At 44.5% G+C, this 25,882-nt stretch overlaps 2 protein-coding genes across 2 annotated transcripts in view; one reads left to right on the top strand and one right to left on the bottom strand.

Moving 5' to 3' along the window:
- The window catches only part of LOC141049280 (lactase/phlorizin hydrolase-like), a 31,428-nt gene extending 23,237 nt beyond the window's left edge, over positions 1-8,191 (top strand). Inside the window, exons 14-17 of the mRNA XM_073545554.1 lie at positions 1,167-1,301; positions 3,732-3,952; positions 6,132-6,368; positions 7,817-8,191. Coding sequence (XP_073401655.1) covers positions 1,167-1,301; positions 3,732-3,952; positions 6,132-6,368; positions 7,817-8,022 — 799 coding nt within the window. The 3' untranslated portion in view covers positions 8,023-8,191. The remainder of the gene's footprint in view (positions 1-1,166; positions 1,302-3,731; positions 3,953-6,131; positions 6,369-7,816) is intronic.
- Positions 8,192-11,323: 3,132 nt separating this feature from the next.
- Positions 11,324-24,026, bottom strand: UBXN4 (UBX domain protein 4). The gene is made up of 13 exons (XM_073545555.1): positions 23,840-24,026; positions 21,797-21,899; positions 21,650-21,678; positions 18,716-18,834; positions 17,787-17,943; positions 17,617-17,707; positions 16,423-16,477; positions 15,972-16,136; positions 15,414-15,541; positions 15,235-15,337; positions 14,712-14,843; positions 14,391-14,602; positions 11,324-13,340 (listed from the first exon to the last, which is right to left on the bottom strand). Exons 1-13 carry the CDS (start codon positions 23,919-23,921, stop codon positions 13,205-13,207), a joined length of 1,512 nt encoding a protein of 503 aa, XP_073401656.1. The 5' UTR covers positions 23,922-24,026; the 3' UTR covers positions 11,324-13,204.
- Between the last annotated feature and the right edge of the window lie 1,856 nt (positions 24,027-25,882).

Raw genomic sequence — 25,882 nt, 5'->3', positions numbered from 1 at the left:
GTTGCAGCAGGGGGTGAGGTTATTGTAGCAGAGAGGTGTGAATGGTATGCAGGGGCAGGAGCAGCCAGTGTGTGATTAAATCTGTTAAAGAATAGATTAAGTTCATTAAGCCCCTCTTTATCTACAACCTTCCTGGAGACAGTCTGTCTATGCCCAGATATAGACTTTAGACCCTCCCAGACTTCATGAATCCTTTTCTGTGACAATTTCAGTTCAATCTTTCTCTTACAATTAGCCTTTCCCTGCCTGATTAGATTCTTCAGATCTTTCTGCACCTCTCTCAGCCTGCCCTTGTCACCTGATCTGAAGGCCAACTTCTTCTCTTTGAGAAGAGCCTTTATTCCGGGGCTGATCCATGGTATATTGTTAGAGAAGCACCTCACTACTTTTGTGGGTACCGTGTGTTGTCTACACAGAAATTAATGTAGTCCGTTATACAGTGTGTGAGACCATCCATGTCATCACCATAGGAATCTTGCAGCACATCCCAAGTGGTTGTTTCAAAGCAGTCTCTCAGAGCATCATCACTCTCCTCAGTCCATATCCTCACTGTGCGAGTGACAGCAGGTTCTCTCTGTACAAGTGGCTTGTACACGGGTTGGAGGTGCACTAGGTTGTGATCCGATCTTCCAAGAGGCGGTAGGGCTGACGAGGCATATGCCCCTCTCACATTGGAAAAGAACAAGTCCAATATTTTGTTGTCTCTAGTGAGGCAGGTAACATACTGTGTGCAACCGGGTAGTATGGATGCTGGAGACACATGATTGAAGTCTCCCGAAACCAGAAGGAGTGCTTGGGGGTGAAGGGACTGCATCATGCTCACTGTGGATTGTAGGACCTCAGTGGCGGCATCAGCTTTCGCAGAAGGGGGGACATATGCAGCTATCATGATTACATGCGATAGTTCCCTTGGTAAATAAAAAGGTCTCATGCCCACAGCTAATAGCTCAATGTCCTTACAGCATGTTTGCTCTTTGACTACGATATGCCTAGAGTCACACCATCTATCATTCACAAATATCGCCAGCCCTCCGCCTCTCCTCTTACCGCTCTCCCTTGTCCTGTCCGTGCGAATGAGACAACAGTATTTATTACAGTAGAAACCACACGCACGTCCATGTGATTTATGGTTTGGGGAATTTACAAACATATATAAACCTCTACAGACTTCCGGAATTCACAGAAGAGGAGAAAAAAAGGATTAAAGGCACATATGACTATTTTGGCTTCAATCACTATACCACAATCTTGGCGTCGCCCCTCCAATTTGGTCCGTCTGTAGTGTCTTATGATGCAGACAGGTAAGAACTGACAAGTTAAATGCATGATCTTAAAGGGAACTGCGCAGCAGATCCAGGATGGTAATGATGGAAGTACATAGTAAAGTCACCTTGGCCTCTGCATTTGTTAATAATGCTGCCAGTAGATGGGAACTTGGTGCATACAGGTTTGTATGGAGTTTAATGGGAGCAGTAACTATTTCTCTCTAGTTAGCTCCCCCTAGTGGTGGCTGCAGGTAGACAGAATTTTGACATTTATCTCTAGCTGTAGCCTGTGTGAAGAGAAATTGCAGGATCTGACGCAATTGTAAAAAAAATAAAAATCTAAATTTCATAAAGGTATCATTTGCTGTTATGGGTTGGCTGCTACTACACAACTCCTTCTCAAATGTTAGAGAACCCATCATGTTGAAAATGGTATCTGATTTACAGGCAGGATGTTGTAAAGCAGGGGGAGCCGATCAGATTGATATATATTTTTGTGAAAAAAGTTTCAGTAAAGCTTGTAATTTATTAACTGAAATCCCAATTGTTTGTATGGAGGAGTCCAGTGGGCGGTTTTACTAGTGATTGGCCCGCCTCCCCTGTATGACTGCATGCAGAGATAGCTGTCAATCACTAGATGGACCGCCCACAGGACTCCTCTGTATACAAACAATAGGGTTTTCAATGAATAAAATACAGATTCCACTGGATCTTTTCCTGCATCGTGATATATCGTTCTGCTCAGCTTCTCCTTCTCTGTACCTTGCTGACCGCAGATCAGACTTCGTTTACAAGAGTAAAGGACAGACACCTACTCTGACACCCCGCTAGTGGGAACTCCAGATCAATCAATCACTAACACTACACTGTATAGGCAATAGAACAGGTGTATTCTGCCACCTGGTGGTCACAAGTCTTCATTGTTTAATTTAAATAATGATCTTGCCGAAAACTTCGCAGGATTTGAGATTTCAATATTTCTGTTTTACTTTTTATCAATGCTGGAAAGCAGGCCGAGCAGGCACTTTCCATCTTTATACAGAGGATGGGGCTTCCTGGCTATTACGCAATATGTCCATGTCTGTGGAGTGCCAAATGCACGTTACAAAACATGAGCTTTAGGGCAAAACAAGCGCTGTCCTCTTCAGGATTATCACATGTTGCTGGTAAACAATTTAATATCCTGAGCAAAAAAAAATGTCTTTATACAAATGAGAGCTCAATAGTTCTGATCCTGAGCTTCAAATCCCCTGCATAGACATTCGGATGGATGATTACATTCTTGCTTCTTGCAGCTGTCACCAGGGGGAGCTCACTGCATACTGTTTTATTATCACAGCCAACCCTAGGGAGAGCTCACTGCATAGATTTATTCTGCCACCACTAGGGGGAGCTCACTGCATACTGTTTTATTATCATGACCACCACTAGTTGGAGCTCAGTTCATTCTGTTTTATTTTCGCAGGCACTCCCTTAGGGGGAGCTAACTTCATATCATTTTAGTATGACAGCCACAACTAGTGGGAGTTCATTTCATATCATTTTATTATTGCAGCCTTCCCTAGTGGGAGCTCACTACATATTGTTTTATTATCACAGCCACCACTAGAGGGAGCTCACTTCGTACGGTTTTATTATTGCAGCCACCACTAGTGCGAGCTCACTGCATACTGTTTTATTATCACAGCCAACCCTAGGGAGAGCTCACTGCATAGATTTATTCTGCCACCACTAGGGGGAGCTCACTGCATACTGTTTTATTATCATGACCACCACTAGTTGGAGCTCAGTTCATTCTGTTTTATTTTCGCAGGCACTCCCTTAGGGGGAGCTAACTTCATATCATTTTAGTATGACAGCCACAACTAGTGGGAGTTCATTTCATATCATTTTATTATTGCAGCCTTCCCTAGTGGGAGCTCACTACATATTGTTTTATTATCACAGCCACCACTAGAGGGAGCTCACTTCGTACGGTTTTATTATTGCAGCCACCACTAGTGCGAGCTCACTGCATACTGTTTTATTATCACAGCCACTCCTAGGGAGAGCTCACTGCATAAAGTTATCACAGCCACTACTAGTGGGAACTCAATACATACCATTTTAATATTGCAGCCACCCCTAGGGAGAGCTCACTGCATACTGTTTTATTATTGCAGCCACCACTAGGGGGATCTCACTGCATACTGTTTTATTATTGCAGCCACCACTAGGGCGATCTCACTGCATACTGTTTTATTATTGCAGCCACCACTAGGGGGATCTCACTGCATACTGTTTTATTAATACAGCTACCACTAGGGGGAGCTCACTGCATACTGTTTTATTGCAGAGTTCATTGTGTAAGTTAATTGCAGGCAGCCAGGATTGCTGAACGGCCATCTCCGTTTAGCACCGGGCATAGACGATTGCTTTTTTAAAACTAGGCATGTAAAAACTAACAGAATCATCAACTCAATCCAGGGGTGTAGCATCAATGACTGACCGAAGCTGGCTCGGATCAGGATCCATTTGGCTAAAAGTGACTCCTTTTGGCTTCCGGAGGATACTGAACTTTATAAAAGAGGAATTTAACAATCCTCCTATATATGTGACGGAGAATGGGATTTCTGAGCGGGGGACGAATCTGAACGACGAGTGGAGGGAACATTACTACAAGCACTATGTCAACGAGGCTTTAAAGGGTAAGAAAAAAGGTGTCCGCACCAGAAATATTCTCATCAGTGTTGGTATGATGACGGAGTTGGTAGAAATAGCGCGTGAATGGTCTGGATCATTGGTCTCCAACCTGTGGCTCTTGAGCTGTTGTAAAATTACAATTTCCAGAACACACAAAACAGCCAACTCTTGTGTACACAGCTCCTATTCAGACTTATGGGCCTCCAGGGTATGAGGGTATAGACTACATATAAACCCTGGGGTCATTTATTACTACTGGTACATATCACAACATTAGAATATCATCAAAAAGTTAATTTATTTCAGTTCTTCAATACAAAACATGAAACTCATACAGTATAGAGTCATTGCACACAGAGTGATCTATTTCACGTGTTTATTTCTGTTAATGTCGATGATTATGGCTTACAGCCAATGAAAACCCAATAGTCATTATTTCAGTATATTAGAATACTGTATAACACCAGCTTGAAAATTGATTTTAAAATCTGAAATGTTGTCCTACTGCAATGTATGTTCAGTAAATGCCCACAATACTTGGTCGGGCTTCTTTTGCATCATTTACTGCATCAATGCGGTGTGGCATGGAGGCGATCAGCCTGTGGCACTGCTGAGGGGTTATGGAAGCCCAGGTTGCTTTGATAGCAGCCTTCAGCTCGTCTGCATTATTGGGTCTGGTGTCTCTCATCTTCCCCTTGACAATACTCCATAGATTCTCTATGGGGTTAAGGTCTGGTGAGTTTGCTGCCAATCAAGCACAGTGATACTGTTGTTTTTAAACCAGGTATTGGTATTTTTGGCAGTGTGGACAGGTGCCAAGTCCTGCTGGAGAATGACATTTCCATCTCCAAAAAGCTTGTCGGCAGAAGGAAGCATGAAGAGCCCTAAAATGTCCTGGTAGACGGCTGTGCTGACTTTGGTCTTGATAGAACACAGTGGACCTACACCAGCAGATGACATGGCTCCCCAAACCATCACTGATGGTGGAGACTTCACACTAGACCTCCAGCAGCTTGGATTGTGGTCTCTCCACTCTTCCTCCAGACTCTATGACCTTGATTTCCAAGACCCAGTGTGAAGTTTCCACAGTCAGTAATGGTTTGGGGAGCCATGTCATCTGCTGGTGTAGGTCCACTGTGTTGTATCAAGACCAAAGTCAGCGCAGCCATCTACCAGGAAATTTTAGAGCACTTCATGCTTCCCTCTGCCGACAAGTTTATTGGAGATGGAAATGTCATTCTCCAGCAGGACTTGGCCCCTTTCCACACTGCCAAAAGTACCAATACCTGGTGTAAAAACAACAGTATCACTGGGCTTGATTGTCAGCAAACACACCTGACCTTAATCCCATAGAGAATTTATGGGGTATTGTCAAGAGGAAGATGAGACACCAGACCCAACAATGCAGACGAGCTGAAGGCTGCTATCAAAGCAACCTGGGCTTCCATAACCCCTCAGCAGTGCCACAGGCTGATCGCCTCCATGCCACGCTGCATTGATGCAGGAATTGATGCCAAATGGAGCCTCGACCAAGTATTGAGTGCATTTAGTGAACGTACATTTCAATAGGACAGCATTTCAGATTTTAAAATCATTTTTCAAGCTGGTGTTATAAATTATTCTAATTTACTGAGATAATGACTTTTGGGTTTTCATTGGCTGTAAGCCATAATCATCAACATTAACAGAAATAAACACGTGAAATAGATCACTCTGTGTGTAATGACTCAATAGAATATAAGACATTCACTTTTTGTATTGACGAACTGAAATAAATTAACTTTTCGATGATATTGTAATTTTGTGAGATGTATCTGTTCTGTGCATCCTCATTATAACTTACAGATAATAGAAAAAGGGAGGAGAGCAACATAAGTAGCATAGCAGCTGTGTACACAATGCAATAGCATAAATTCAAAATATCCTATCTGCAGATTAGGAGAATTGTGGTCTGTAGGGATTTTCTTTCCCCGATTGACAATAGCGGCTCTGGACTTTTTAGGTGCAGGGTTACTTTAATTTCTACAATAAGTTACCAAAAATTTGAATAAACCTAAAGATTTTGCAGCAGATTTGATGCAGATTCGCCATGTAGTCACGCTGTTTGTCATTGATGGAACTGATGTTTGAATCGAAGATTGGTACATTCCAATTAAACCTAAGATCATGGTTATTTCTAAACAGCCGCCAAGTACGACGGCGTGGATCTCCGCGGTTACACAGCTTGGTGCCTTATGGATAATTTCGAGTGGGCGGCAGGATACGCAGAACGGTTCGGCTTGTATTACACCAATTATACAGATCCCAAACTGACGCGCACCCCGAAAGAGTCAACCAAGTATTACAGGCAACTCATTGAGTGCAATGGATTCCCAGATCCTGAAAATGGCCCTCACCCCTGCCTCCAGCCAGAGCCTGAAGGTGAGAGCATTGCAAGTAGATTGATAACTATGAGACATTAGAAATCAAAATGAGATTTTTCTTTTTTTGTGGGTTCATGGCAGCCCCTCTTCTGCCTATGTGGCATCTATAAGGCATGTTCTCTCCATTCTATGTTAATATTGTTAAGCAGAATGACTATACTTCCAGAAGGGACACAACAAAACTGTATTGAGTCCCCAAACCATTAACTTTATTTTCATCTTTAGCTCCCCCCTCAGTCATCCTTTTGCCTCTAGGCCAGGGATCCCCAACTCCAGTCCTCAAGGCCCACCAACAGTTCATGTTTTCAGGATTCCCCTTGTATTGTACAGGTGATGCAATTATCACCTGGGCAATATGAAGGAAATCCTGAAAACATGACCTGTTGGTGGGCCTTAAGGACTGGAGTTGGGGAACCCTGCTCTAGGCTTTCCCAAGAGGCAGAGCTGTATTTTTTCCCACACTTCCCAACATTTGAGCCTTCCCCTTCAATCGAATTACAAAGCACCATCTTGAGACTCTGATACAGTCTAAGCACCATCCTGAGACTCTGATACAGTCTCAAGATGGATGTTGCTGACCAGTTTTTCCTTCCAGTTCACAGGCTCAGTGTATTGCAGTGGAGCAATGAGTCAGACAATGTATTAATATGTAATCTAGCACTCAGGATTAGGAACTCAGGCTCCATCCCCTCTGGCCAAAGTCACAAGTTTATATGATGACTTGTCCTGTGGAGCCGCCTGCAATGTATCTTCATTTCTAATAGGCTTTACAATGCTTAAAATATCTGTTTGCCTGGAAAACACCTTTAAAATGGTTGTTTTGGATTTGAAAAACATACGGTAATTGCTATCCTCCAAAGACAGAATCACATGTGCCCAAGTAAATTGCAAAGTTGATTGTTTTATGAATCTTTCGAGTTTTCTGGTTTTATGCAAAGAATCGTCATATAATATTATGTTCTGTAACTGTCCACTATACCTCATGTCACGGTTTCTTATTTTTAGGAGCCTTCTTTGCGAAGGCTTCTGTTCACAACTGTCTTTAGTCTGTGGACAGTGGATGTTGTATCAAATTGGATATTATTGATCAAAACACTGTAAATCTTAATAGGCCCCATTATAAATCGCCCTCGGAGTTCAGATTTACTACACAATATATCTCCTGATATGAATTAAAGCCATATAGCAGATGTGAAAAGAGACTTTTTACAGATGAGGATTTGCTACAGTTGTATCTAAATCTATCCTTAGCAGTACAAAGTTTAACCTTGTCCTGATCATTTTGTTACAATGTAGGATCCTGGAGTCAATTTTGTTTCCAGAAAATTGTCTACACTGGATACAACTTACAACTGTGACAAACCCCCTGCTGTGCAAAGTAATGCCCTTCTATTCTAATCTTACCCCCTCGCTTTATTTTATATGTGTACATCTCTATTCATACAGGAACCACTGCGCCAGAAACAACCCCCGCCACCGACCCAGAATCTGAAAATGTTTCCTTCCTCGGACTTGAGATCTCGACATCAGACGCGATGGTCGCTTTATATGTGGAGTTCGCTCTTCTCATCGCTGCCATTTTAGGAATCATTTTGTTCAGCGTCATGTACAGTAAAATGCGCAAGAAGTTAAAACTCTCCCAATTGTTTTAGATTGATAGTGAATAATTGTTTTGTACAGCCAAATGTATGCGTGTAATTATTTTTCATAGGAAATGTGAACTTAGCTTTCAGAATACATAAAAATATCAAACATATAACAGTTCCTCTATATATGACTTCTCCTTCAAAAACAAAAAAATAAAAAGCTACACTTTTGTTATTTTCTCTATAAGTAACCTTACATGATCACACTCCTGAGCTTACCCACTTGAAAATGAGTGCAGAGGCTGCTGTAATCACCTGACTATTATCCAAAGTTCCTCTACAGATGCACAAAAGTGTCGTTTTGCTTGAAGGAGATAATGCAAATAAAATCTTTTCTGTCTGTTCCCCCAGTTTATGGCAGCAGGGAGAAAGTAAATGAAGCAGGGAGAAAGTAAATGACTGTAGTTAAAATCTCCTCTTACTCTGCCCTATATTGAAATTAATGAATGAAGTATGAAATATAGTAGCTTATATAAATCACAGCAATAGAAATGAGATTTTTATTTAAGAGCAATAGGGACTGTGCTTTAAAGGGATTGTCCAGTCCTACAATGCGAATGCTTTAGGGTCCCCTCTGTCCCCTGCACTTCCGTTCCACCCCAGATACGTGCCCCATCACATGTCAGGAGTAGAGATGAACGAGTTTGTTTGGATTTTGTCCCCGAATCTGATTGTGCCATATTCGAACACTATTCGTGACGAATGTATGTCTTAGGATCGGTTCTGAACATATTCGGTAATTTCTACTCCCATTGACTCCAATGACGTTCGGCTGTGTTCGGAATCGAATATGGTTTTTGCAATATTCGTCGATCGTATTCAGAACCGAATCCGAACAAATTTGCTCATCTCTAGTCAGGAGAAAATTAAAATTGTTGACAAATAAAAGCTTCTAGGATGAAAATGTTAACTGCAACTGAAAGACGACATCTATACAAACATATATTGTAAGAGTTGAATATGAAAGTGTGACAATCAGGCCTGGTAACAGACCGGAACAAATCCCAGTATATTGCACAATGCTATGATTAAGCGCTCTCTTGCTACACTATGATAATGAGTCTAGGACATTATGGCTGACTGAGCCATTTCCAGACAGTAATGAGTAGGAAATTATGGTGGCAGTGAATGAGAAATATTTTATTACCTTTATAAGGATGTAAACAATGCAGCTAACAATAATAAGCCTTCCCGTGGTGCTCTCTTTAAATTTTCAATATATTCATAATGGCGGTTTTTAAGTCCTTTACAGAGGTTAATGGAGAAAGATGCAACCAGAAAAATCACTATACTCAGAGTATGCTGAACTTTATAGAGGAGGATAGAAGGGAAAGCCTGAAACCAAAATACTGTGTATGCAACGCGTCTTAAATGTTACTGTAAACTGATTTTGCTTTGGGCAAAATAAAAAAAAAAAAAGTACAAAGACGCCCTTTGAAATGTAATGCAAAATATGGAGCTTTTTCACCCGCTGCCTGAAAGAGTATCTGTCGTCTCATGTATCGTATGAAGGATAAAACTATATCTATCCATTATATGCCTTATGTCTTGCATTTGTCACCAGTTTTTCCCTCCAGCTAAGTTTTAGTTGTTTCTGAGCTTTAGGGGGTTGAGACCAGTTGCTATGATGCCTCCAAATACACAGAGCACACAGCCATGATATATTTCTGCGCTTCTGTCTTTATGTAGCACATTCAGAAGCAGCAGCATGAAGGACATTATACAACAGTACTGAGCAGTGTAGCTGTGAATCCAGCAGTGCGCGAGATAAAGACTTAATAAAAAGCCGCAGAATGGTCTCCCTGCTCCTCTTCCAGTCCTCTCCATAGGTTTCAATAAGAAGCTGTTATCTGATCTTTCAGTGAGCTGGTTGCTGTGTTTTTTTTTTTTTAATAAGTGGATGATGAGTTCAGGATGCAGGAATTAGAAATTGCTCATACGTGGAGAAAGAAGCATATTTCTATAATAAAATATTAATAAACTCTTAGATTTGCTCCTACTATTGATTTAGGCAAAGTTTGTTGATACTGCAGAGATCATTTAATCGGACATCCAACAGTCCAGAAAACGATACCAGCCCTTTCCAATGTGTAGAACTTCTGCTTTAAAACAGATTTACATTTTATGTTTTTAGCTCTGGTGCCATTATACCGCTAATGAAATAGAAGTTCCAACATTCCAGTCTCAGGCTGTGTGCACACGCTGCGGATTTAGGTGCGGATTCATCCGTGCGGATTTTGTAAAATCCGCAGGTCAAAAGACCTGCGGTTTTACCTGCAGATTGCTCTGCGGTTCTGCCCTGCGGTTTTTCATCTCCTCAATGGAGGAGATGGCAAACCGCAGCAGAATCCGCATAAAGAATTGACATGTCAATTCTTTCTGCGGATTGAAAACCGCAGATAATCCGCGCCGAAAATTCCGCACCATCTGCATTGCGGTTTTTGATTCCCATAGGGAATCATGGTACTGTACACCGCAGCAAAAACTGCTGCAGGTCCGCAGCGGCCAAAACCGCAGCAAAATCCGCAGCGTGTGCACACAGCCTCAGTGTTGCCCATTTTCTTTATATATAAAATATGATAAAGTTAAACTTGGGAGGGGGTTACATTGATGCACAAGCTGAATTACCCCCATAGAATTAAATGGGTTGTCCGAACAAAATCGATAAGTCTGCAGTCACTGTATGACTGCAGACTTATGAAATCCCAGAGCACACGCAATGTGGAGATTTGGCGGTTTCTAAGCCGGGAACTCCCGGCCAGGGCCCATATAGTGTGGCTCTCCATACCCTTTTATTGAGCAAGGCTGCGCCCCGGCTAGTGACTGGCTATCCAGTGGGCATGTCCATCTAGACGGCGCAGCCTCGCTCCATACAAGTATATGGAGAGTGAGGGTGCGCCCACTGCCCAGGAGTATGTATAACTCATGCATACCCTCTGTTCCCAGCTCAGAAACCAGCAAATCCGCTCCAGCACACAGTGCATCCTCTGGGGGGGGAATCATAAGTCTGCAGTCACACAAATTGACTGCAGACTTATCGATTTGGACCAGACAACCCATTTAATCTTCGACACATTCAAAACGGTCACTGAAACTGCAAGGATAAGCCACAACAATAGCAAATATCTCGCGCCAAGGTTCTTCTACTCATGAGTAACATTGTGAGGTCCATCAAGTTTCTATCATTCTTTGAAGAAAGACCAAGTTAGACTTGAAACACCGAATCTCTTGAAGGAAAAAAAAAAAAAAAAAAAAGTAATACAATCGTGCATGGGAAAATCCCAAAGAAGAAAGCCAGTCACAAATGTTCTTATATTACTAAGGTTTATATAGAAGTGACATGTTACAAATATATATAAATCAACATTTGTTCTGCACATTACCGCTCCGCAGATCGAAAGTCCTGAAATTCTCTCTTCATAAACTATTTACTTTCCCAAAAATATAAAAAACAAAACAAAAGTTCAGCAACATCCGAAATTTGCTGATCAAAAGACTTGCAGTAGTCTTGTGGAGGACATACAGAAGTGTGCGTCAATAAGTTGTGTATGAGGGGTTTCTTAGTTGTTAGAAGGGGTGGTCCGAGAGTAGGGATTTAGGGACGGCAATGTGATGGAAGTAGTAGCTATGCATAGCCAATGTCAAGGAATTGCGGCCACATGTGACATTCCCCTGGCCGAATCAGGTCACCTAGAAAGCAGACTGGTGTCTACAGCTGAAACTTTTAATTACGGTAATTCCCAAGTGTATATTTTTGTATATCCGGAACATTGCTCAGTTAACTCACATTTTCCCAGACTCCCTTTTAAAAGCAAAAAAAAACCCCACAGCTGACAGCTCTCCATCATGTATCAGTCAGTAAATACTCACTCTAGAAATATTTAAAAAAAAAAAAACATTTATAACATTTTCTTGCACTGGACAAATTCTTCCGTTCTACCTCCAGGAAACACAAGGCATTACCATTCCTAAAGTTGGGGAGGGTCCCCTACCCACGGTAAAATCTGTGCTGACCGTGTCAGATACGCCTTATTGATGAAGGAAGTGGAAACTCCCAGGAGGAACAACTGAGGGATTTATAGTCCCAAGAGAATGCTGTAAAATTGTTATTTCCAGGGAAACCACAGCTAGGAATCCATCAAATTGTGGGTTTTATACACCGGACTTAATTTAAACTCCAGTAGAGTAAGTTGCACCAAATTTAAGTACACCCTTGAAGCAAGGATCTCTTCAATGCGCTTTGCTTTAGAGAAGAGCGCTGCTCTGAAACTGGCTGGATAAAGAGAAACTTTAAGCTCCCATGCGCTCCTCTGATGCTGCATCTGCTTGCAGCATGGAAGGGCACACAGTTTGGGCCAGAGCTGCGACCACACCGCTGACCCAAAATGTCAATCTTTAGGAGCACACCATCCTCAAGTAAGAAAAAAGTTGAGAATCAGGATCACGGCGTTCTCCTGAACACAGAAGATTAGACAACCCTTTATGAATTTGGTGCAACGCCACAATTTTTCGCACAACTATTTCCCCCATAACATTTACTAGAACAGACATGCATGGAGACCTGACAAGTCCTCTTAAGTAGCAGCATTTACTTTTTTGCCAAAACCTGTGCTAAATGAAAAAGGATTAAAAGGAATTATCCAAATTTGTGATAAATCCTCAGAGTGCACCACATGTGGTCAAGGATTCTCCTCAGTCGGCAATCAGTGCGGGCGATCATGGAACCCCCACGCATGCGACTTGCACCCTTCAGGCTATATTCAGACTAGACGTGCGCTGCCTCGCTCAATACGAGTGAAGTAAGGCCCCGCGTGTCTAGTCGGCACGTAACCAACCGATCTCAAAACCAGTATCGGAGAATCCTGACAGTAAGTGTGGTGCGAGCACTGTGAAGATTCAGAATCTGGACCGCCCCTTCAAGAAAATGTTGCTGAGTTTGCCCAAAATAAAGAAAAAAAAAAAAAAATTAAAAATTCCAGAACTCATACTTATTAGATAGGCGAATTCTATCAAGTGCAGTGTCTGTAAAAGTATAATCAGAGATGAATTAGCAGATCCTAATTACATGCATTGAGCTAAGCTGTGTGACAGTGATTAAAATACAGAAACCTCCCCTCCCCACCCCCCAAAACCGCAGCAATGTGGTTCAAACAAATCAAACCCTAAACAAACATGGGTGAATCCGCTCCTACATCTGCTGAGTGGAGTTCCCGTTCCAGGTATTGTTTTCATCCTCATCATCTTGCGTCCTTAACCTGTAGATTTTGCCTTCTTTCTTAAATTCGTCTGTTCGTTTTTCAAGTACCCTTTTCCGAACTGCTTCCCTGGAATAAACATGGAGGTGCACGATTAGGAGATGTTCAGATTTGGCACAATTTTTAACTTTATGGATTATGTTTACATTTTTGCCTTTTATCCTCCCTTTGCACTGAAACCCTGGGAGAAATGTGCGACATAAGACGTGTGCTGCAAACCTGATAAATCGCCCACCATTGTGGATTTTCAAAGCTTAAAAAGGGGTATTCCGATCTCCAAGATACTATCTCAATATGCAGTAGGTGTAATACTAATATTAGCAAATACCTCCAGTTACAAACGTAGTATAGTTCTTCTGATACATTATGTCACTTACCCCATGTGCAGGGCATTGCAGTAGGTTAGATATCCATGGATAAAACCACTCATATAGTGAGTTAGTTGCTAGTGGTCGTAACCATGGATACCTAAGCAACTGCATTGCCTTGCCCATAAGGTAAGCAACATAGTGAATCAGGAGAACTAGTATAATTTCTAATTGGAGGTATTTGCTAATATTATTATACCTATTCCATATTGGGATAGGTTCTTGGAGATAGAAACATGCCTTTAAAATGTTTTGTCAATGCTTGCACCATACCTATGTGTTTTAGATACTGTCTGTACCTTGTCCAACTAGTAGTGTGGATTCATAGAAATGCAATGCTATCAAAATTTTTGTGCAAATTTCAGACACAAAGCAAGCCATCTGATAGGTGGTGTAAACATAAGAACCCCATACACAGTAGACTAATGTTAGCTGAGCCCAACGATAACGATGGGTCCGATCGACTGTGTATGGGTACGCCGGATGACTGATGATTGGGAAAGATGTCAATCACACATGTCCAATTTCAAACTACCAATTGCGTTGTTCTGGAGAAAATACCAAAGCACTTGCCCAAGCGAGTGAGCGCTCCTGTGCATAGGAGAGGCAGCAGAGATGGTTGTTGGCTGAAGCATCATTTGACTGGCAGCCATCTAATATGCATACCTGATATATCAATTGCCCCCTTTAAAGGGGATACACGCAGAACGACCTTGCCTTTTAATAGTGATGGACCTGCTCATACACTTACCTCTTTGGCTCTGAACTACTGGATGCTGAGGAATTTGCACTTTCTTGCTGGGTATAATCTGGCCTATCTGTGTGCTGTGATGGGGGTGGGCTACTGAATAAGAAACTGCTCAGAAAACGCCAGACTGCAAGGAGGGGATATAGTAATGTACTCAGAAAGCCCCATACCCCTACGTCTGACGATTGCACTACGGCCCGAGCTGGTCTTCCAGCCTGTCAAAGGAGCAAACACACAGAAGTTAATAAAAACCGGAGCCGTTTGTTTGGATAACTTTGCGTGTACACAAGCGGCACATTCTGCATAGATTATCTGCAGACCTACCGGCAAGAGGACTATTGAGGCACTGGGTGCAAGTTCCAAGGACAGTAAAGATTTCCCGTAATCCTCTTTGGTAAATTCTCTGCGAGGAAACATTGTCGCTAAGGAGAAATTGCCGTATGTGTTTCCAACAGTCTGCAAGAAAAAAAAAATAATGCATCTTATTAGTCCTCACCCATGGTGATCCTACGATAAAAGGGTTGAAAAAGGCTGATAAATAAGTAAGTCCCGGACAAGCCCTTTTAGTTATTTATCTTAACTAAGACACTGGGACTGCATAATTAAAAATTAAAGGGATTTTCTGATTGAAAAAAAGCTTGTTTGCTTTATGTTCTCTCCCAGAAACAGTGCCACTTTTGCCCATTGCTGGTGCCTGGTAGACCGAGAACACAGCCTTCATAAATATACCAGACTATCTATAAGTCTGCTGTATATTTCCAAGAAACAGATTAGCCAAAAGCACAGCAGAGGCAAAAACCTGCAGCTTGGAAATAATGTAAAGCTTCAACATCAATCCCCAGCTGACCTGTGCAGCAAACTGCCGAGCTTCCTCCAGAGGAGCTTCTGATGAGAACTGATTAGTGAAGGATGAGCCATCGGGAAGTCTGAACTGTATCCTGGCTATTGTCCTGGACAGAAGGAGAGCACATCGTCACATGCAGGAGTGAATGAGGAGGACTGTAGAGACCAGGGTGCAGCACTTACCGACGCTCCTGCTGGGCCGCTTCCTTCCTGGCTTCCATCTCCGCCTGTCGTGCCTGCAGTTCAGCTGCCCTTAAAGCTTCTTGTTCTTCTTTAGTTTTCGCAAATCTGGCAGCTCGATCAGCACGATCCTAAAAAGCAAAATATATTTATGTACACTATAAGCTTCAAAATAATATCAACACCAGAATCACTGCAGGAAAGAGATGGATTATGTTCTACGTCAATGGTCTAAAGTAGAGTAATGTAATGTATTTACACAGCAGAATAGTGAGTGCAGCTCTGAAGCATAATACATCATGTATCTCAGGATCAGTACAGGATAAGTAATGTATGTACACAGCGACTGCATCAGCAGAATAGTGAGTGCAGCTCTGGGGTATAATACAGGATGTAACTCAGGATCAGTAATGTAATGTATTTACACAGTGATTCAACCAGCAGAATAGTGAGTGCAGCTCTAGGGTTTAATACAGGATGTAACTCAGGATCAGTAATGTATTTACACAGTGATTCAACCAGCAGAATAGTGAGTGCAGCTCTGGAGTACACCAAGCTAACCTGTGCGATCTGCTGTATAATCCTCTCTCTGGCAGCTTTATCCTCGGCCTTTTCCCGGTTCCTCTCTTCCAGTGCCCGTCTGGCCTGGTCATCCTCCTGCTTTCTTTTATACTCCAACATGTCTTTTCCCACTTTTCTCCTCTCTATTTCTCTCTTGATCTCTTTCTACAAAAGAAAGGACAAACAGAGAAAGGTTATTTCAGGCAGTCAACAATGAGGACTTTCAATGTTGCAGAGTTTCACTATGAGGAAGGGTTTACCTTGTAATCTAGTAAGACAAAGAATATCTGTAATCGTGTCTTACAGGATATAACATCTGAGCCATACAGAAACAGATCACAGCTTGTGTGGTTAGGCTGCATGGACCAGAGACGACCAGTAAGTGATCAAAGGTCCGCTCTGGGTATTGCAGCTAAACCGCAAAAAACTAAACAATAGACAAGTTACTTACCTCTTGCTCTTCCTGTTTTTTCTCCTCCATTTTCTTTTCCAACTTGGACATGACCCTAAAAAAAAAGATATTTCTGTGGTTCAGTTGATTCAAATACATCCGAGAGAAAAGTGAAAAAAATACACTCAAAGACACTAGAAATGGGGGGTGGGAGGAACCCTAAAAATGCTTTTGAGACAAGTTTCTACTCTGCTGTATCAAGTGCCTTTAAAGCGCCTGTTACACATAGCAATATCGCTGTAACGTCACCGATTTTGTGACGTAGCAGCGATATTGCTAGCGATATCGCTACATGTGATACTTACCTCCGACCGGCTCCCCCGCTGGTTATCGCTGATCGTGCGAGAAGGTCCTGGACCATTTCTCGTCGGGTGCTTCCTGTGGCGCCGACAAGCGACGCGTGGACGTCAGGATCGCCGCGTCTGACAGGTAAGTAGCGACCCCCGCTATGTCGCTAGTGAGATCTGCCTGTGTGGCAGCTCACTAGCGACCACTTAGCGATGCACCAGCGATCCATATCGCTGTCGGAATCGCTGATGCATCGCTAACTGTAACGGTACCCTAACAGCCGGTGTAAACCTTCGCTCGCGTGTCACAAACCCTGGCCATCAGAGCCCCTGTGACACAATCGTGGGGTGCAGATGTGTTGTCATGACAGACGTTGGTCTGCAGAAGACCCCCGTGCCTGTCACTGTGAATATCATATGGCCGGCATTCACAGGAGATCGTGATTTCTGCTATGTGTAACACAAGTGAACGTTCACTAATTTAAGTTTTTTTAATGGGGACTATGGAACTCAGTAAATATTGTGGGAATTAAAAGCATAGAAAAATGTATGTAAAAAACAAAGTTGAAATTGCCCCCCCTCCCCAAAAAAGAAAAAATAATACACATATCTGGCACTACTGCATTCAGAAATCTCCGCTCCTTCAAAATATAAAAATCCAGTCAGTCGGTAAGAGGCATAAAAAGAGAAAAAAAAAAATCCAAAACAGAATAGCTTTTTTTGTCCGCAATAACATTGCAATAAGACGCGATGAAAACATTGTATCTACTGAAAAAAAGCAAGCCTGCATCTGGATATGCCTGAAAAATAAGGTGTGCGATGAACTAAACCTGACTATGTTTAAGGGGTTAACTACATTAAGTCATTTCTGTATACATGATTGATGTCCTTTAGAAGTAAAGCCAACCTCGCCATCTTCTCGGCCATGTCACTGGATGTTTCACTGGCATCTTCAACAACCTCCTTGGATTCATCTGTGGGTGAATCGTCGCTTTGGGCTGAGGAAGACGTGATATATTTACTTACACCAAGAACGCAGAATATACGCAGGCGGTAAAGTCAAGGCAATGTACTGACCTGGGGTGGTCTCGGGTGATGCAGAGGTGGTCTGTATGGGGGGTGATTCCACGGATGGGCTCTCTGATACAGGACATGATTCAGTAGTAGAGGTGATGGGAGAATCACTGGATAAGTCTGTGCTCGCTGATAACTCGTCATTCTTCCCCGAGTGCATCTAGTGGGCGGATTATAAAATCATTATCCAAAAGAAAAGCAAACAATCTTCTCCATTAATGCATGCAATATCCTGGCTCATTCATAGGTTCAACTACAGGAGCGAGGCTCCCGTCGCCAACAGGCGCAGAGAGGCACCAGGCTCCCGTCGCCAACAGGCGCAGAGAGGCACCAGGCTCCCGTCGCCAACAGGCGCAGAGAGGCACCAGGCTCCCGTCGCCAACAGGCGCAGAGAGGCACCAGGCTCCCGTCGCCAACAGGCGCAGAGAGGCACCAGGCTCCCGTCGCCAACAGGCGCAGAGATGCTATATACTGATTACAATAAGACGCAAACCTCAGGTCACTACTGAGCTTGTACAAATTGGTAATTACTGGGATGGAAATATGGGAACTTAAAAGATTTCAGCTTTGAAGCCTCTATGATTAATGAAGCTTATTCTCATTCCACAGCAATCACACCATGCATTTACCCATCTCAGGTTGAAGGATAGTTTGCACTGAAACGTCCCCTTTCCATCCCAATTAAAACATGACCAGTCTCAAACACTTAGGGAAAGTTACTTTCAGGGTACACAAGTATGTATATAACCTGACTGCGATGACTGCCATGGTTCAAGGAACACAGATTCCTACACAAAACTGACGGCCATCTGTTAATGAACGGGTTAAATGCAACTGAGGCAGCAAGAAATAAAAATTACTAATTGTGACACACAAGAAAAATATCACTATGATAGCAAACATGTCGGGCAGCTAGAGATGGAGCTCCGCACCTGCTTCACTTTGATTATCTTTGCTATTAATTCCTCTGCTGATATACTGCCAGCAATGACTTCCAGTGGGATTCCATTCTCTCCGATGAAGAAACTGGACGGGATACAAACCACAGGATCTGAGATGAGAGTTGTCAAGGACCAAGAGGGATTGATTGGGAGATGAAACACTGTAAGAAACAAAGCTACAAGCACAATGCCTTGCAGAATTATGAGTGAAGCTCTGGGGTATAATACAAGATGTAACTCATTATCAGTAAAGTAATGCATGTACACAGTGACTGCACCAGCAGAATAGTGAGTGCATCTCTGGGGTATAATACAAGATGTAACTCATTATCAGTAATGTATGTACACAAAGACTGCACCAGCAGAATAGTGAGTGCAGCTCTGGGGTATAATACAGGATGTAACTCAGGATCAGTAATGTATGTACAGTCATGGCCAAAAGTTTTGAGAATGACACAAATATTAATTTTACAAAGTCTACTGCTTAATTTTTTCTAATGGCAATTTGCATATACTCCAGAATGTTATAAAGAGTGATCAGCTTAACAGCAATTACTTGCAAAGTCAATATTTGCCTAGAAAATGAACTTTATCCCCCAAAACACATTTCAACATCATTGCAGCCCTGCCTTAAAAGGACCAGCTAACATCGTTTCAGTGATTGCTCCATTAACACAGGTGTGGGTGTTGATGAGGACAGGGCTGGAGATCAATCTGTCATCATTGCACTGCACAAAAATGGCCCAACAGGGAAGAGTATCGCAGCTAGAAAGATTGCACCTCAGTCAACAATCTATCGCATCATCAAGAACTTCAAGGAGAGAGGTTCCCTTGTTGCCAAAAAGGCTCCAGGGCGCCCAAGATAGACCAGCAAGCGCCAGGACCGTCTCTTAAAAGTGTTTCAGCTGCGGGATCGGGCTACCAGCAGTGCAGAGCTTGCTCAGGAATGGCAGCAGGCAGGTGTGAGTGCATCTGCACGCACTGTGAGGCAGAGACTCTTGGAGCAAGGACTGGTCTCAAGGAGGGCAGCAAAGAAGCCACTTCTCTCCAGAAAAAACATCATGGACAGACTGATATTCTGCAAGAGGTACAGGGAGTGGACTGCTGAGGACTGGGGTAAAGTCATTTTCTCTGATGATCCCCTTTTCGATTGTTTGGGACATCTGGAAACCAGCTTATTTGGAGAAGACCAGGTGAGCGCTACCACCAGTCTTGTCTCATGCCAACTGTCAAGCATCCTGAAACCATTCATGTGTGGGGTTGCTTCTCAGCCAAGGGAATGGGCTCTCTCTGTCTTGCCTAAAAACACAGCCATGAATAAAGAATGGTACCAGAATCTCCTCCAAGAGCAACTTCTCCCAACCGTCCAAGAGCAGTTTGGCGATCAACAATGCCTTTTTCAACATGATGGAGCACCTTGCCATAAAGCAAAGGTGATAACTAAATGGCTCAGGGAACAAAACATAGAGATTTTGGGACCATGGCCTGGAAACTCCCCAGATCTTAATCCCATTGAGAACTTGTGGTCAATCATCAAGAGACGGGTGGACAAACAAAAACCTTCAAATTCAGACAAAATAAAAGCATTGATTTTGCAAGAATGGACTGCTATCAGTCAGGATTTGATCCAGAAGTTGATTGAGAGCATGTCAGGGAGAATTGCTGAGGTCCTGAAGAAGAAGGGTCAACACTGCAAATATTGACTTGCTGCATTAACTCATTCTAACTGTCAATATAACCTTTTGTTACTCATAATATGATTGCAATTATATTTCTGTATGTGATAAAAACATCTGACAAACACACATAAAAACCAGAGGCCAGCAGATCATGTGAAAATATAATATTTGTGTCATTCTCTAAACCTTTGGCCATGACTGTACACAGTGACTGCTCCAGCAGAATAGTGAGTGCAGCTCTGGAGTATAATACAGGATATAACTCAGGATCAGTAATGTAATGTATGTACACAGTGACTACACCAGCAGAATAGTGAGTGCAGCTCTGGGGTATAATACAGGATGTAACTCAGGATCAGTAATGTATGTACACAGTGACTGCTCCAGCAGAATAGTGAGTGCAGCTCTGGAGTATAATACAGGATATAACTAAGGATCAGTAATGTAATGTATGTACACAGTGACTACACCAGCAGAATAGTGAGTGAAGCTCTGGGGTATAATACAGGATGTAACTCATTATCAGTAATGTAATGTATGTACACAGTGACTGCACCAGAAGAATTAAGAGTGAAGCTCTGGGGTATAATACAGGATGTAACTCATTATCAGTAATGTATGTACACAGTGACTACACCAGCAGAATAGTGAGTGCAGCTCTGGGGTATAATACAGGATGTAACTCAGGATCAGTAATGTATGTACACAGTGACTACACCAGCAGGATAGTGAGTGCAGCTCTGGAGTGTAATACAGGATGTAACTCAGGATCAGTAATGTATGTACACAGTGACTGCACCAGAAGAATTAAGAGTGAAGCTCTGGGGTATAATAAAAGATGTAACTCAGGATCAGTAACGTAATGTATGTACACAGTGACTACACCAGCAGAATAGTGAGTACAGCTCTGGAGTATAATACAGGATGTAACTCAGGATCAGTAATGTAATGTATGTACACAGTGACTGCACCAGCAGAATAGTGAGTGCAGCTCTGGGGTATAATAAAAGATGTAACTCAGGATCAGTAATGTAATGTATGTACACAGTGACTGCACCAGCAGAATAGTGAGTACAGCTCTGGAGTATAATACAGGATGTAACTCTGAATCAGTAATTTACATGCACAGCGACTCAGTTTTTAGGTGTATTAATTCTATACATAAACTAGGAGTTTAAAAGTAAATACTTAAATTTGCTGAAATTATGACAATCTGAAAGTACATAAAAAACACATAAAAGGATACAGATCTGCGAAAACTGCAGACAAGTTTCACTGTAAGGAGAGAGAAAAAAAAAAAGGATTTATAATATCAATATAGACATCCAGAGCAGTAAGTTTTTGATAGTACACTCATACCCTCACTAGCATTACATACACGGACTGCACAGACCTCTTACTGTCAATCCTAATCGCGACGAAGCCTTCTGCAGTCGCCCGCTCCACCGATTCATTCCCCCAGCTCTCCGCCATCTGAGTGGACTGCTCATCATCCCCTGTAACATGAGAATAAGTGAGTGTTCACCACATAATCAATCATATTTTGCACTTCAAAACAGATGATCATTAGGTGGGGAACCATGTATAGCTGAATTTTATTCCCCCCAGAGGTCAAATATTCCTGTTTAACATCCAGACAGGTGCTATTTATGTACTGTGTTCCCTCGTTGATTTCCTTTATAAATTTACAGCATAAAATCCTTATAATACCATTCAAACCCCCGACTGATCAGATACATAGCTGAGGAGCTTATTCACACATTGTGGTCAAGATTTTGGTACGATTCTGCAAAACCTGAAATGAAAATGCGATTTCACTCCAACATGTGAAACCTAACAAATAAATGCAACTACTGATATCTGCCAAACTTTCCACCGCTGCGACATCAAGTCAGGTTTTATTAAACATACAACAAGCTTCGCACGCAACTACTAGATCTATAGGACGTAAGCAGAGGACTCCATTCAGTTGACAGAGGCCAACAAACTGTTCTTTTTTTCCCCTGTCAGAGGATTGCATTAAAACACTTATATTAGACCAACTAGGATGTAAACAGATCCTTAAGAGTTATTCTTAAGTTTTCTAAAGGCTAACGATGCAAAGTGCATGTAAACACAGACAACTTTGCAATTTACCTCTTATTAAAAAATTCACTTCAATCTCAGCAAGTGTTAATTCTACAATTTACAGGTTGTTACCAAGGTTACCAGCCACCGCTGCAGTCTAATAGCAGTGGCCAGGTTCCAAAGCAGAGAGCGCAGTGCATACAAGCTGTGTGCAGGATCCGGCCAGCTTCAGTGCTCACACAAAGCTGCCTCTGCTCGCTGCATGGGAGAGCGCCAAGGTCAGGACAGTGGGGTGACCCCAGCGTCCCTTCGTTTTAGAGATCAGTGGGGGTCTCCGCATCCAGGTGACCTCCGAGTCAAACTTTATAAGTTGCCTAAAAACAAAATTACACTTTACTGATAAGAAAAAAATGGCGACAAAGTTGGAACAAGAGCCAGGATGCAGCGCCACATCTCTGGCACTGCTTCCCATCTCTATAAATGTCACGTTGACAGCGCTGCAGGCAATCAATAAGCTCGGACCGAGTAGACAGCACACAAGGCATTGAGCTCGTTATTTGGCTGCAGTGCTTTCAACGTGACGCCAGCGCTGCAGCCAATAACAGACACCGGGTGCAAGGGTGGAGATTCAGGGTTGGACCTGGAGAGAATGAGTAAAGCACAATCTGTTGTGGAGAGCTGGTTTACAAACTAAACTGGAAAACCCCTTAATTGGATAAAGGCCTCAATCACATGTCCCGTGTTTTATGTAATGTCCTGGTCAACACTCTTCACAGACACTTACGGGGGCGTCACATCACACATCCTTGTCTGTGTGCGGATTAAGGGTCCACATAAAAAAGAAGGAAAGTAACGTTCATCATTATTGATTCAAGTCTCGGATCAGAACAACAAAAAAAAGAAAAGAATCCCTATACGAGGCGTCGTACGAGCTCGGCCCGTTTATCTAGTGTGAAGGCTTTTGATATTTTTTTTTTCTATACAAGAATAAGCCGTAATAAAAAACAAAACAAGAACAGAAAGAGGTTCGATCCAAGGGGCGAGCAAAAGGCACAAAGGGCAGCAACAAATAAAAACCAAAAAGGAGCGACGAGATAAAAGGGACGGGACGACTACTGGGGGCCGAGAAGTGCGATGCGATGAACCATTGGGGCAGCGACAAGCGACAGAAGGAAGAACTGGGATTGGACGAAGCGCCTGTGGCTGTCAGGAGCATGCTGGGAGTTGTAGTTCTCACAGACCCGACAGGTTACTCTAGGCCCACACTTCTGTCTGGCTGTAGCTGCCACCACATGACTAGTGCTGTCACTGTCAGCCCGGCTCAGTCCTCCCTGCCTGCAGCCTCCATCCCCCACAGCGCCCTCCTCACCCGCCACAAACACGACAAACACAGAGCTCCGCTGCTTGGCCGCGGCTATGGCCTCCGGGATGGATCCCTGGAACCAGAGCATGACCCCGGCCTGGAGTTATTCCCCCGTCCGCCGCCTCCTGTCACTGCCAGCCGGACATACAACGATGACGAGGCGGAGAACGAGCTCTGACGCAAAACACGTCATCACGCACGTGACGACGCGCTAATCCGCAAACCACGCCCACTTACCAGGATTGTGGGGAAAAACAAGGGGCCACGCCCAGAAGGGCGTGTTTATCATTTTTTTCTTTTCTTAGTGGTTGTCATGGCAACAGATGCAGCCCCGACAACGCTCGTCCTGATCTCTGCGCGGCCCCGACAACGCTCACCCTGATCTCTGCGCGGCCCCGACAACGCTCGTCCTGATCTCTGCGCGGTCCCGACAACGCTCGTCCTGATCTCTGCGCGGCCCCGACAACGCTCGCCCTGATCTCTGCGCGGCCCCGACAACGCTCGCCCTGTTCTCTGCGCGGCCCCGACAACGCTCATCCTGATCTCTGCGCGACCCCGACAACGCTCTTCCTGATCTCTGCTCGGCCCCGACAACGCTCGTCCTGATCTCTGCGCGGCCCCGACAACGCTCATCCTGATCTCTGCGCGGCCCCGACAACGCTCGTCCTGATCTCTGCGCGGCCCCGACAACGCTCGCCCTGATCTCTGCGCGGCCCCGACAACGCTCACCCTGATCTCTGCGCGGCCCCGACAACGCTCACCCTGATCTCTGCGCGGTCCCGACAACGCTCACCCTGATCTCTGCGCGGCCCCGACAACGCTCGTCCTGATCTCTGCGCGGCCCCGACAACGCTCACCCTGATCTCTGCGCGGCCCCGACAACGCTCGCCCTGATCTCTGCGCGGCCCCGACAACGCTCACCCTGATCTCTGCGCGGCCCCGACAACGCTCATCCTGATCTCTGCGCGGTCCCGACAACGCTCGCCCTGATCTCTGCGCGGCCCCGACAACGCTCGTCCTGATCTCTGCGCGGCCCCGACAACGCTCACCCTGATCTCTGCGCGGTCCCGACAACGCTCGTCCTGATCTCTGCGCGGCCCCGACAACGCTCGTCCTGATCTCTGCGCGGCCCCGACAACGCTCGCCCTGATCTCTGCTCGGCCCCGACAACGCTCGTCCTGATCTCTGCGCGGCCCCGACAACGCTCGCCCTGATCTCTGCTCGGCCCCGACAACGCTCGTCCTGATCTCTGCGCGGCCCCGACAACGCTCACCCTGATCTCTGCGCGGCCCCGACAACGCTCACCCTGATCTCTGCGCGGTCCCGACAACGCTCGTCCTGATCTCTGCGCGGCCCCGACAACGCTCGTCCTGATCTCTGCGCGGCCCCGACAACGCTCGCCCTGATCTCTGCTCGGCCCCGACAACGCTCGTCCTGATCTCTGCGCGGCCCCGACAACGCTCGTCCTGATCTCTGCGCGGCCCCGACAACGCTCGCCCTGATCTCTGCGCGGCCCCGACAACGCTCATCCTGATCTCTGCGCGGCCCCGACAACGCTCGCCCTGATCTCTGCGCGGCCCCGACAACGCTCACCCTGATCTCTGCGCGGTCCCGACAACGCTCGCCCTGATCTCTGCTCGGCCCCGACAACGCTCACCCTGATCTCTGCGCGGCCCCGACAACGCTCGTCCTGATCTCTGCGCGGCCCCGACAACGCTCGCCCTGATCTCTGCGCGGCCCCGACAACGCTCATCCTGATCTCTGCGCGGCCCCGACAACGCTCGCCCTGATCTCTGCGCGGCCCCGACAACGCTCACCCTGATCTCTGCGCGGTCCCGACAACGCTCGCCCTGATCTCTGCTCGGCCCCGACAACGCTCGTCCTGATCTCTGCGCGGCCCCGACAACGCTCGTCCTGATCTCTGCGCGGCCCCAACAGTGCTCATCCAAATTCTAGTGCAACAATTTACCAAGTCAAAACTTTTTGCCACAAGTTCACTTCGCTCCCTGCACCGTCCCGGTGTATTTCTTAGGGTGAGTGCACACAGTG

The sequence above is a fragment of the Dendrobates tinctorius genome, unplaced genomic scaffold (genome assembly GCF_039654945.1).
Source record: "Dendrobates tinctorius isolate UK_male_01 unplaced genomic scaffold, ASM3965494v1 ptg000143l, whole genome shotgun sequence".
Classification (NCBI taxonomy): Eukaryota; Metazoa; Chordata; class Amphibia; order Anura; family Dendrobatidae; genus Dendrobates; species Dendrobates tinctorius.
The sequence above is the reverse complement of the archived record's forward strand: the minus strand, read 5'-3'. Positions and strand labels throughout refer to the sequence as shown.

Coding starts and splice junctions, on each gene's coding strand:
- UBXN4 (XM_073545555.1), bottom strand. CDS start 23,921: ATGCTCTGGTTCCAGGGATCCATCCCGGAGGCCATAGCCGCGGCCAAG. Junction 15,338..15,413: donor GCGGCCCAGCAGGAGCGTCG/GTAAGTGCTGCA, acceptor CCTTCTGTCCAG/GACAATAGCCAGGATACAGT. Junction 14,844..15,234: donor CTCGGCAGTTTGCTGCACAG/GTCAGCTGGGGA, acceptor TTTTTCTTGCAG/ACTGTTGGAAACACATACGG.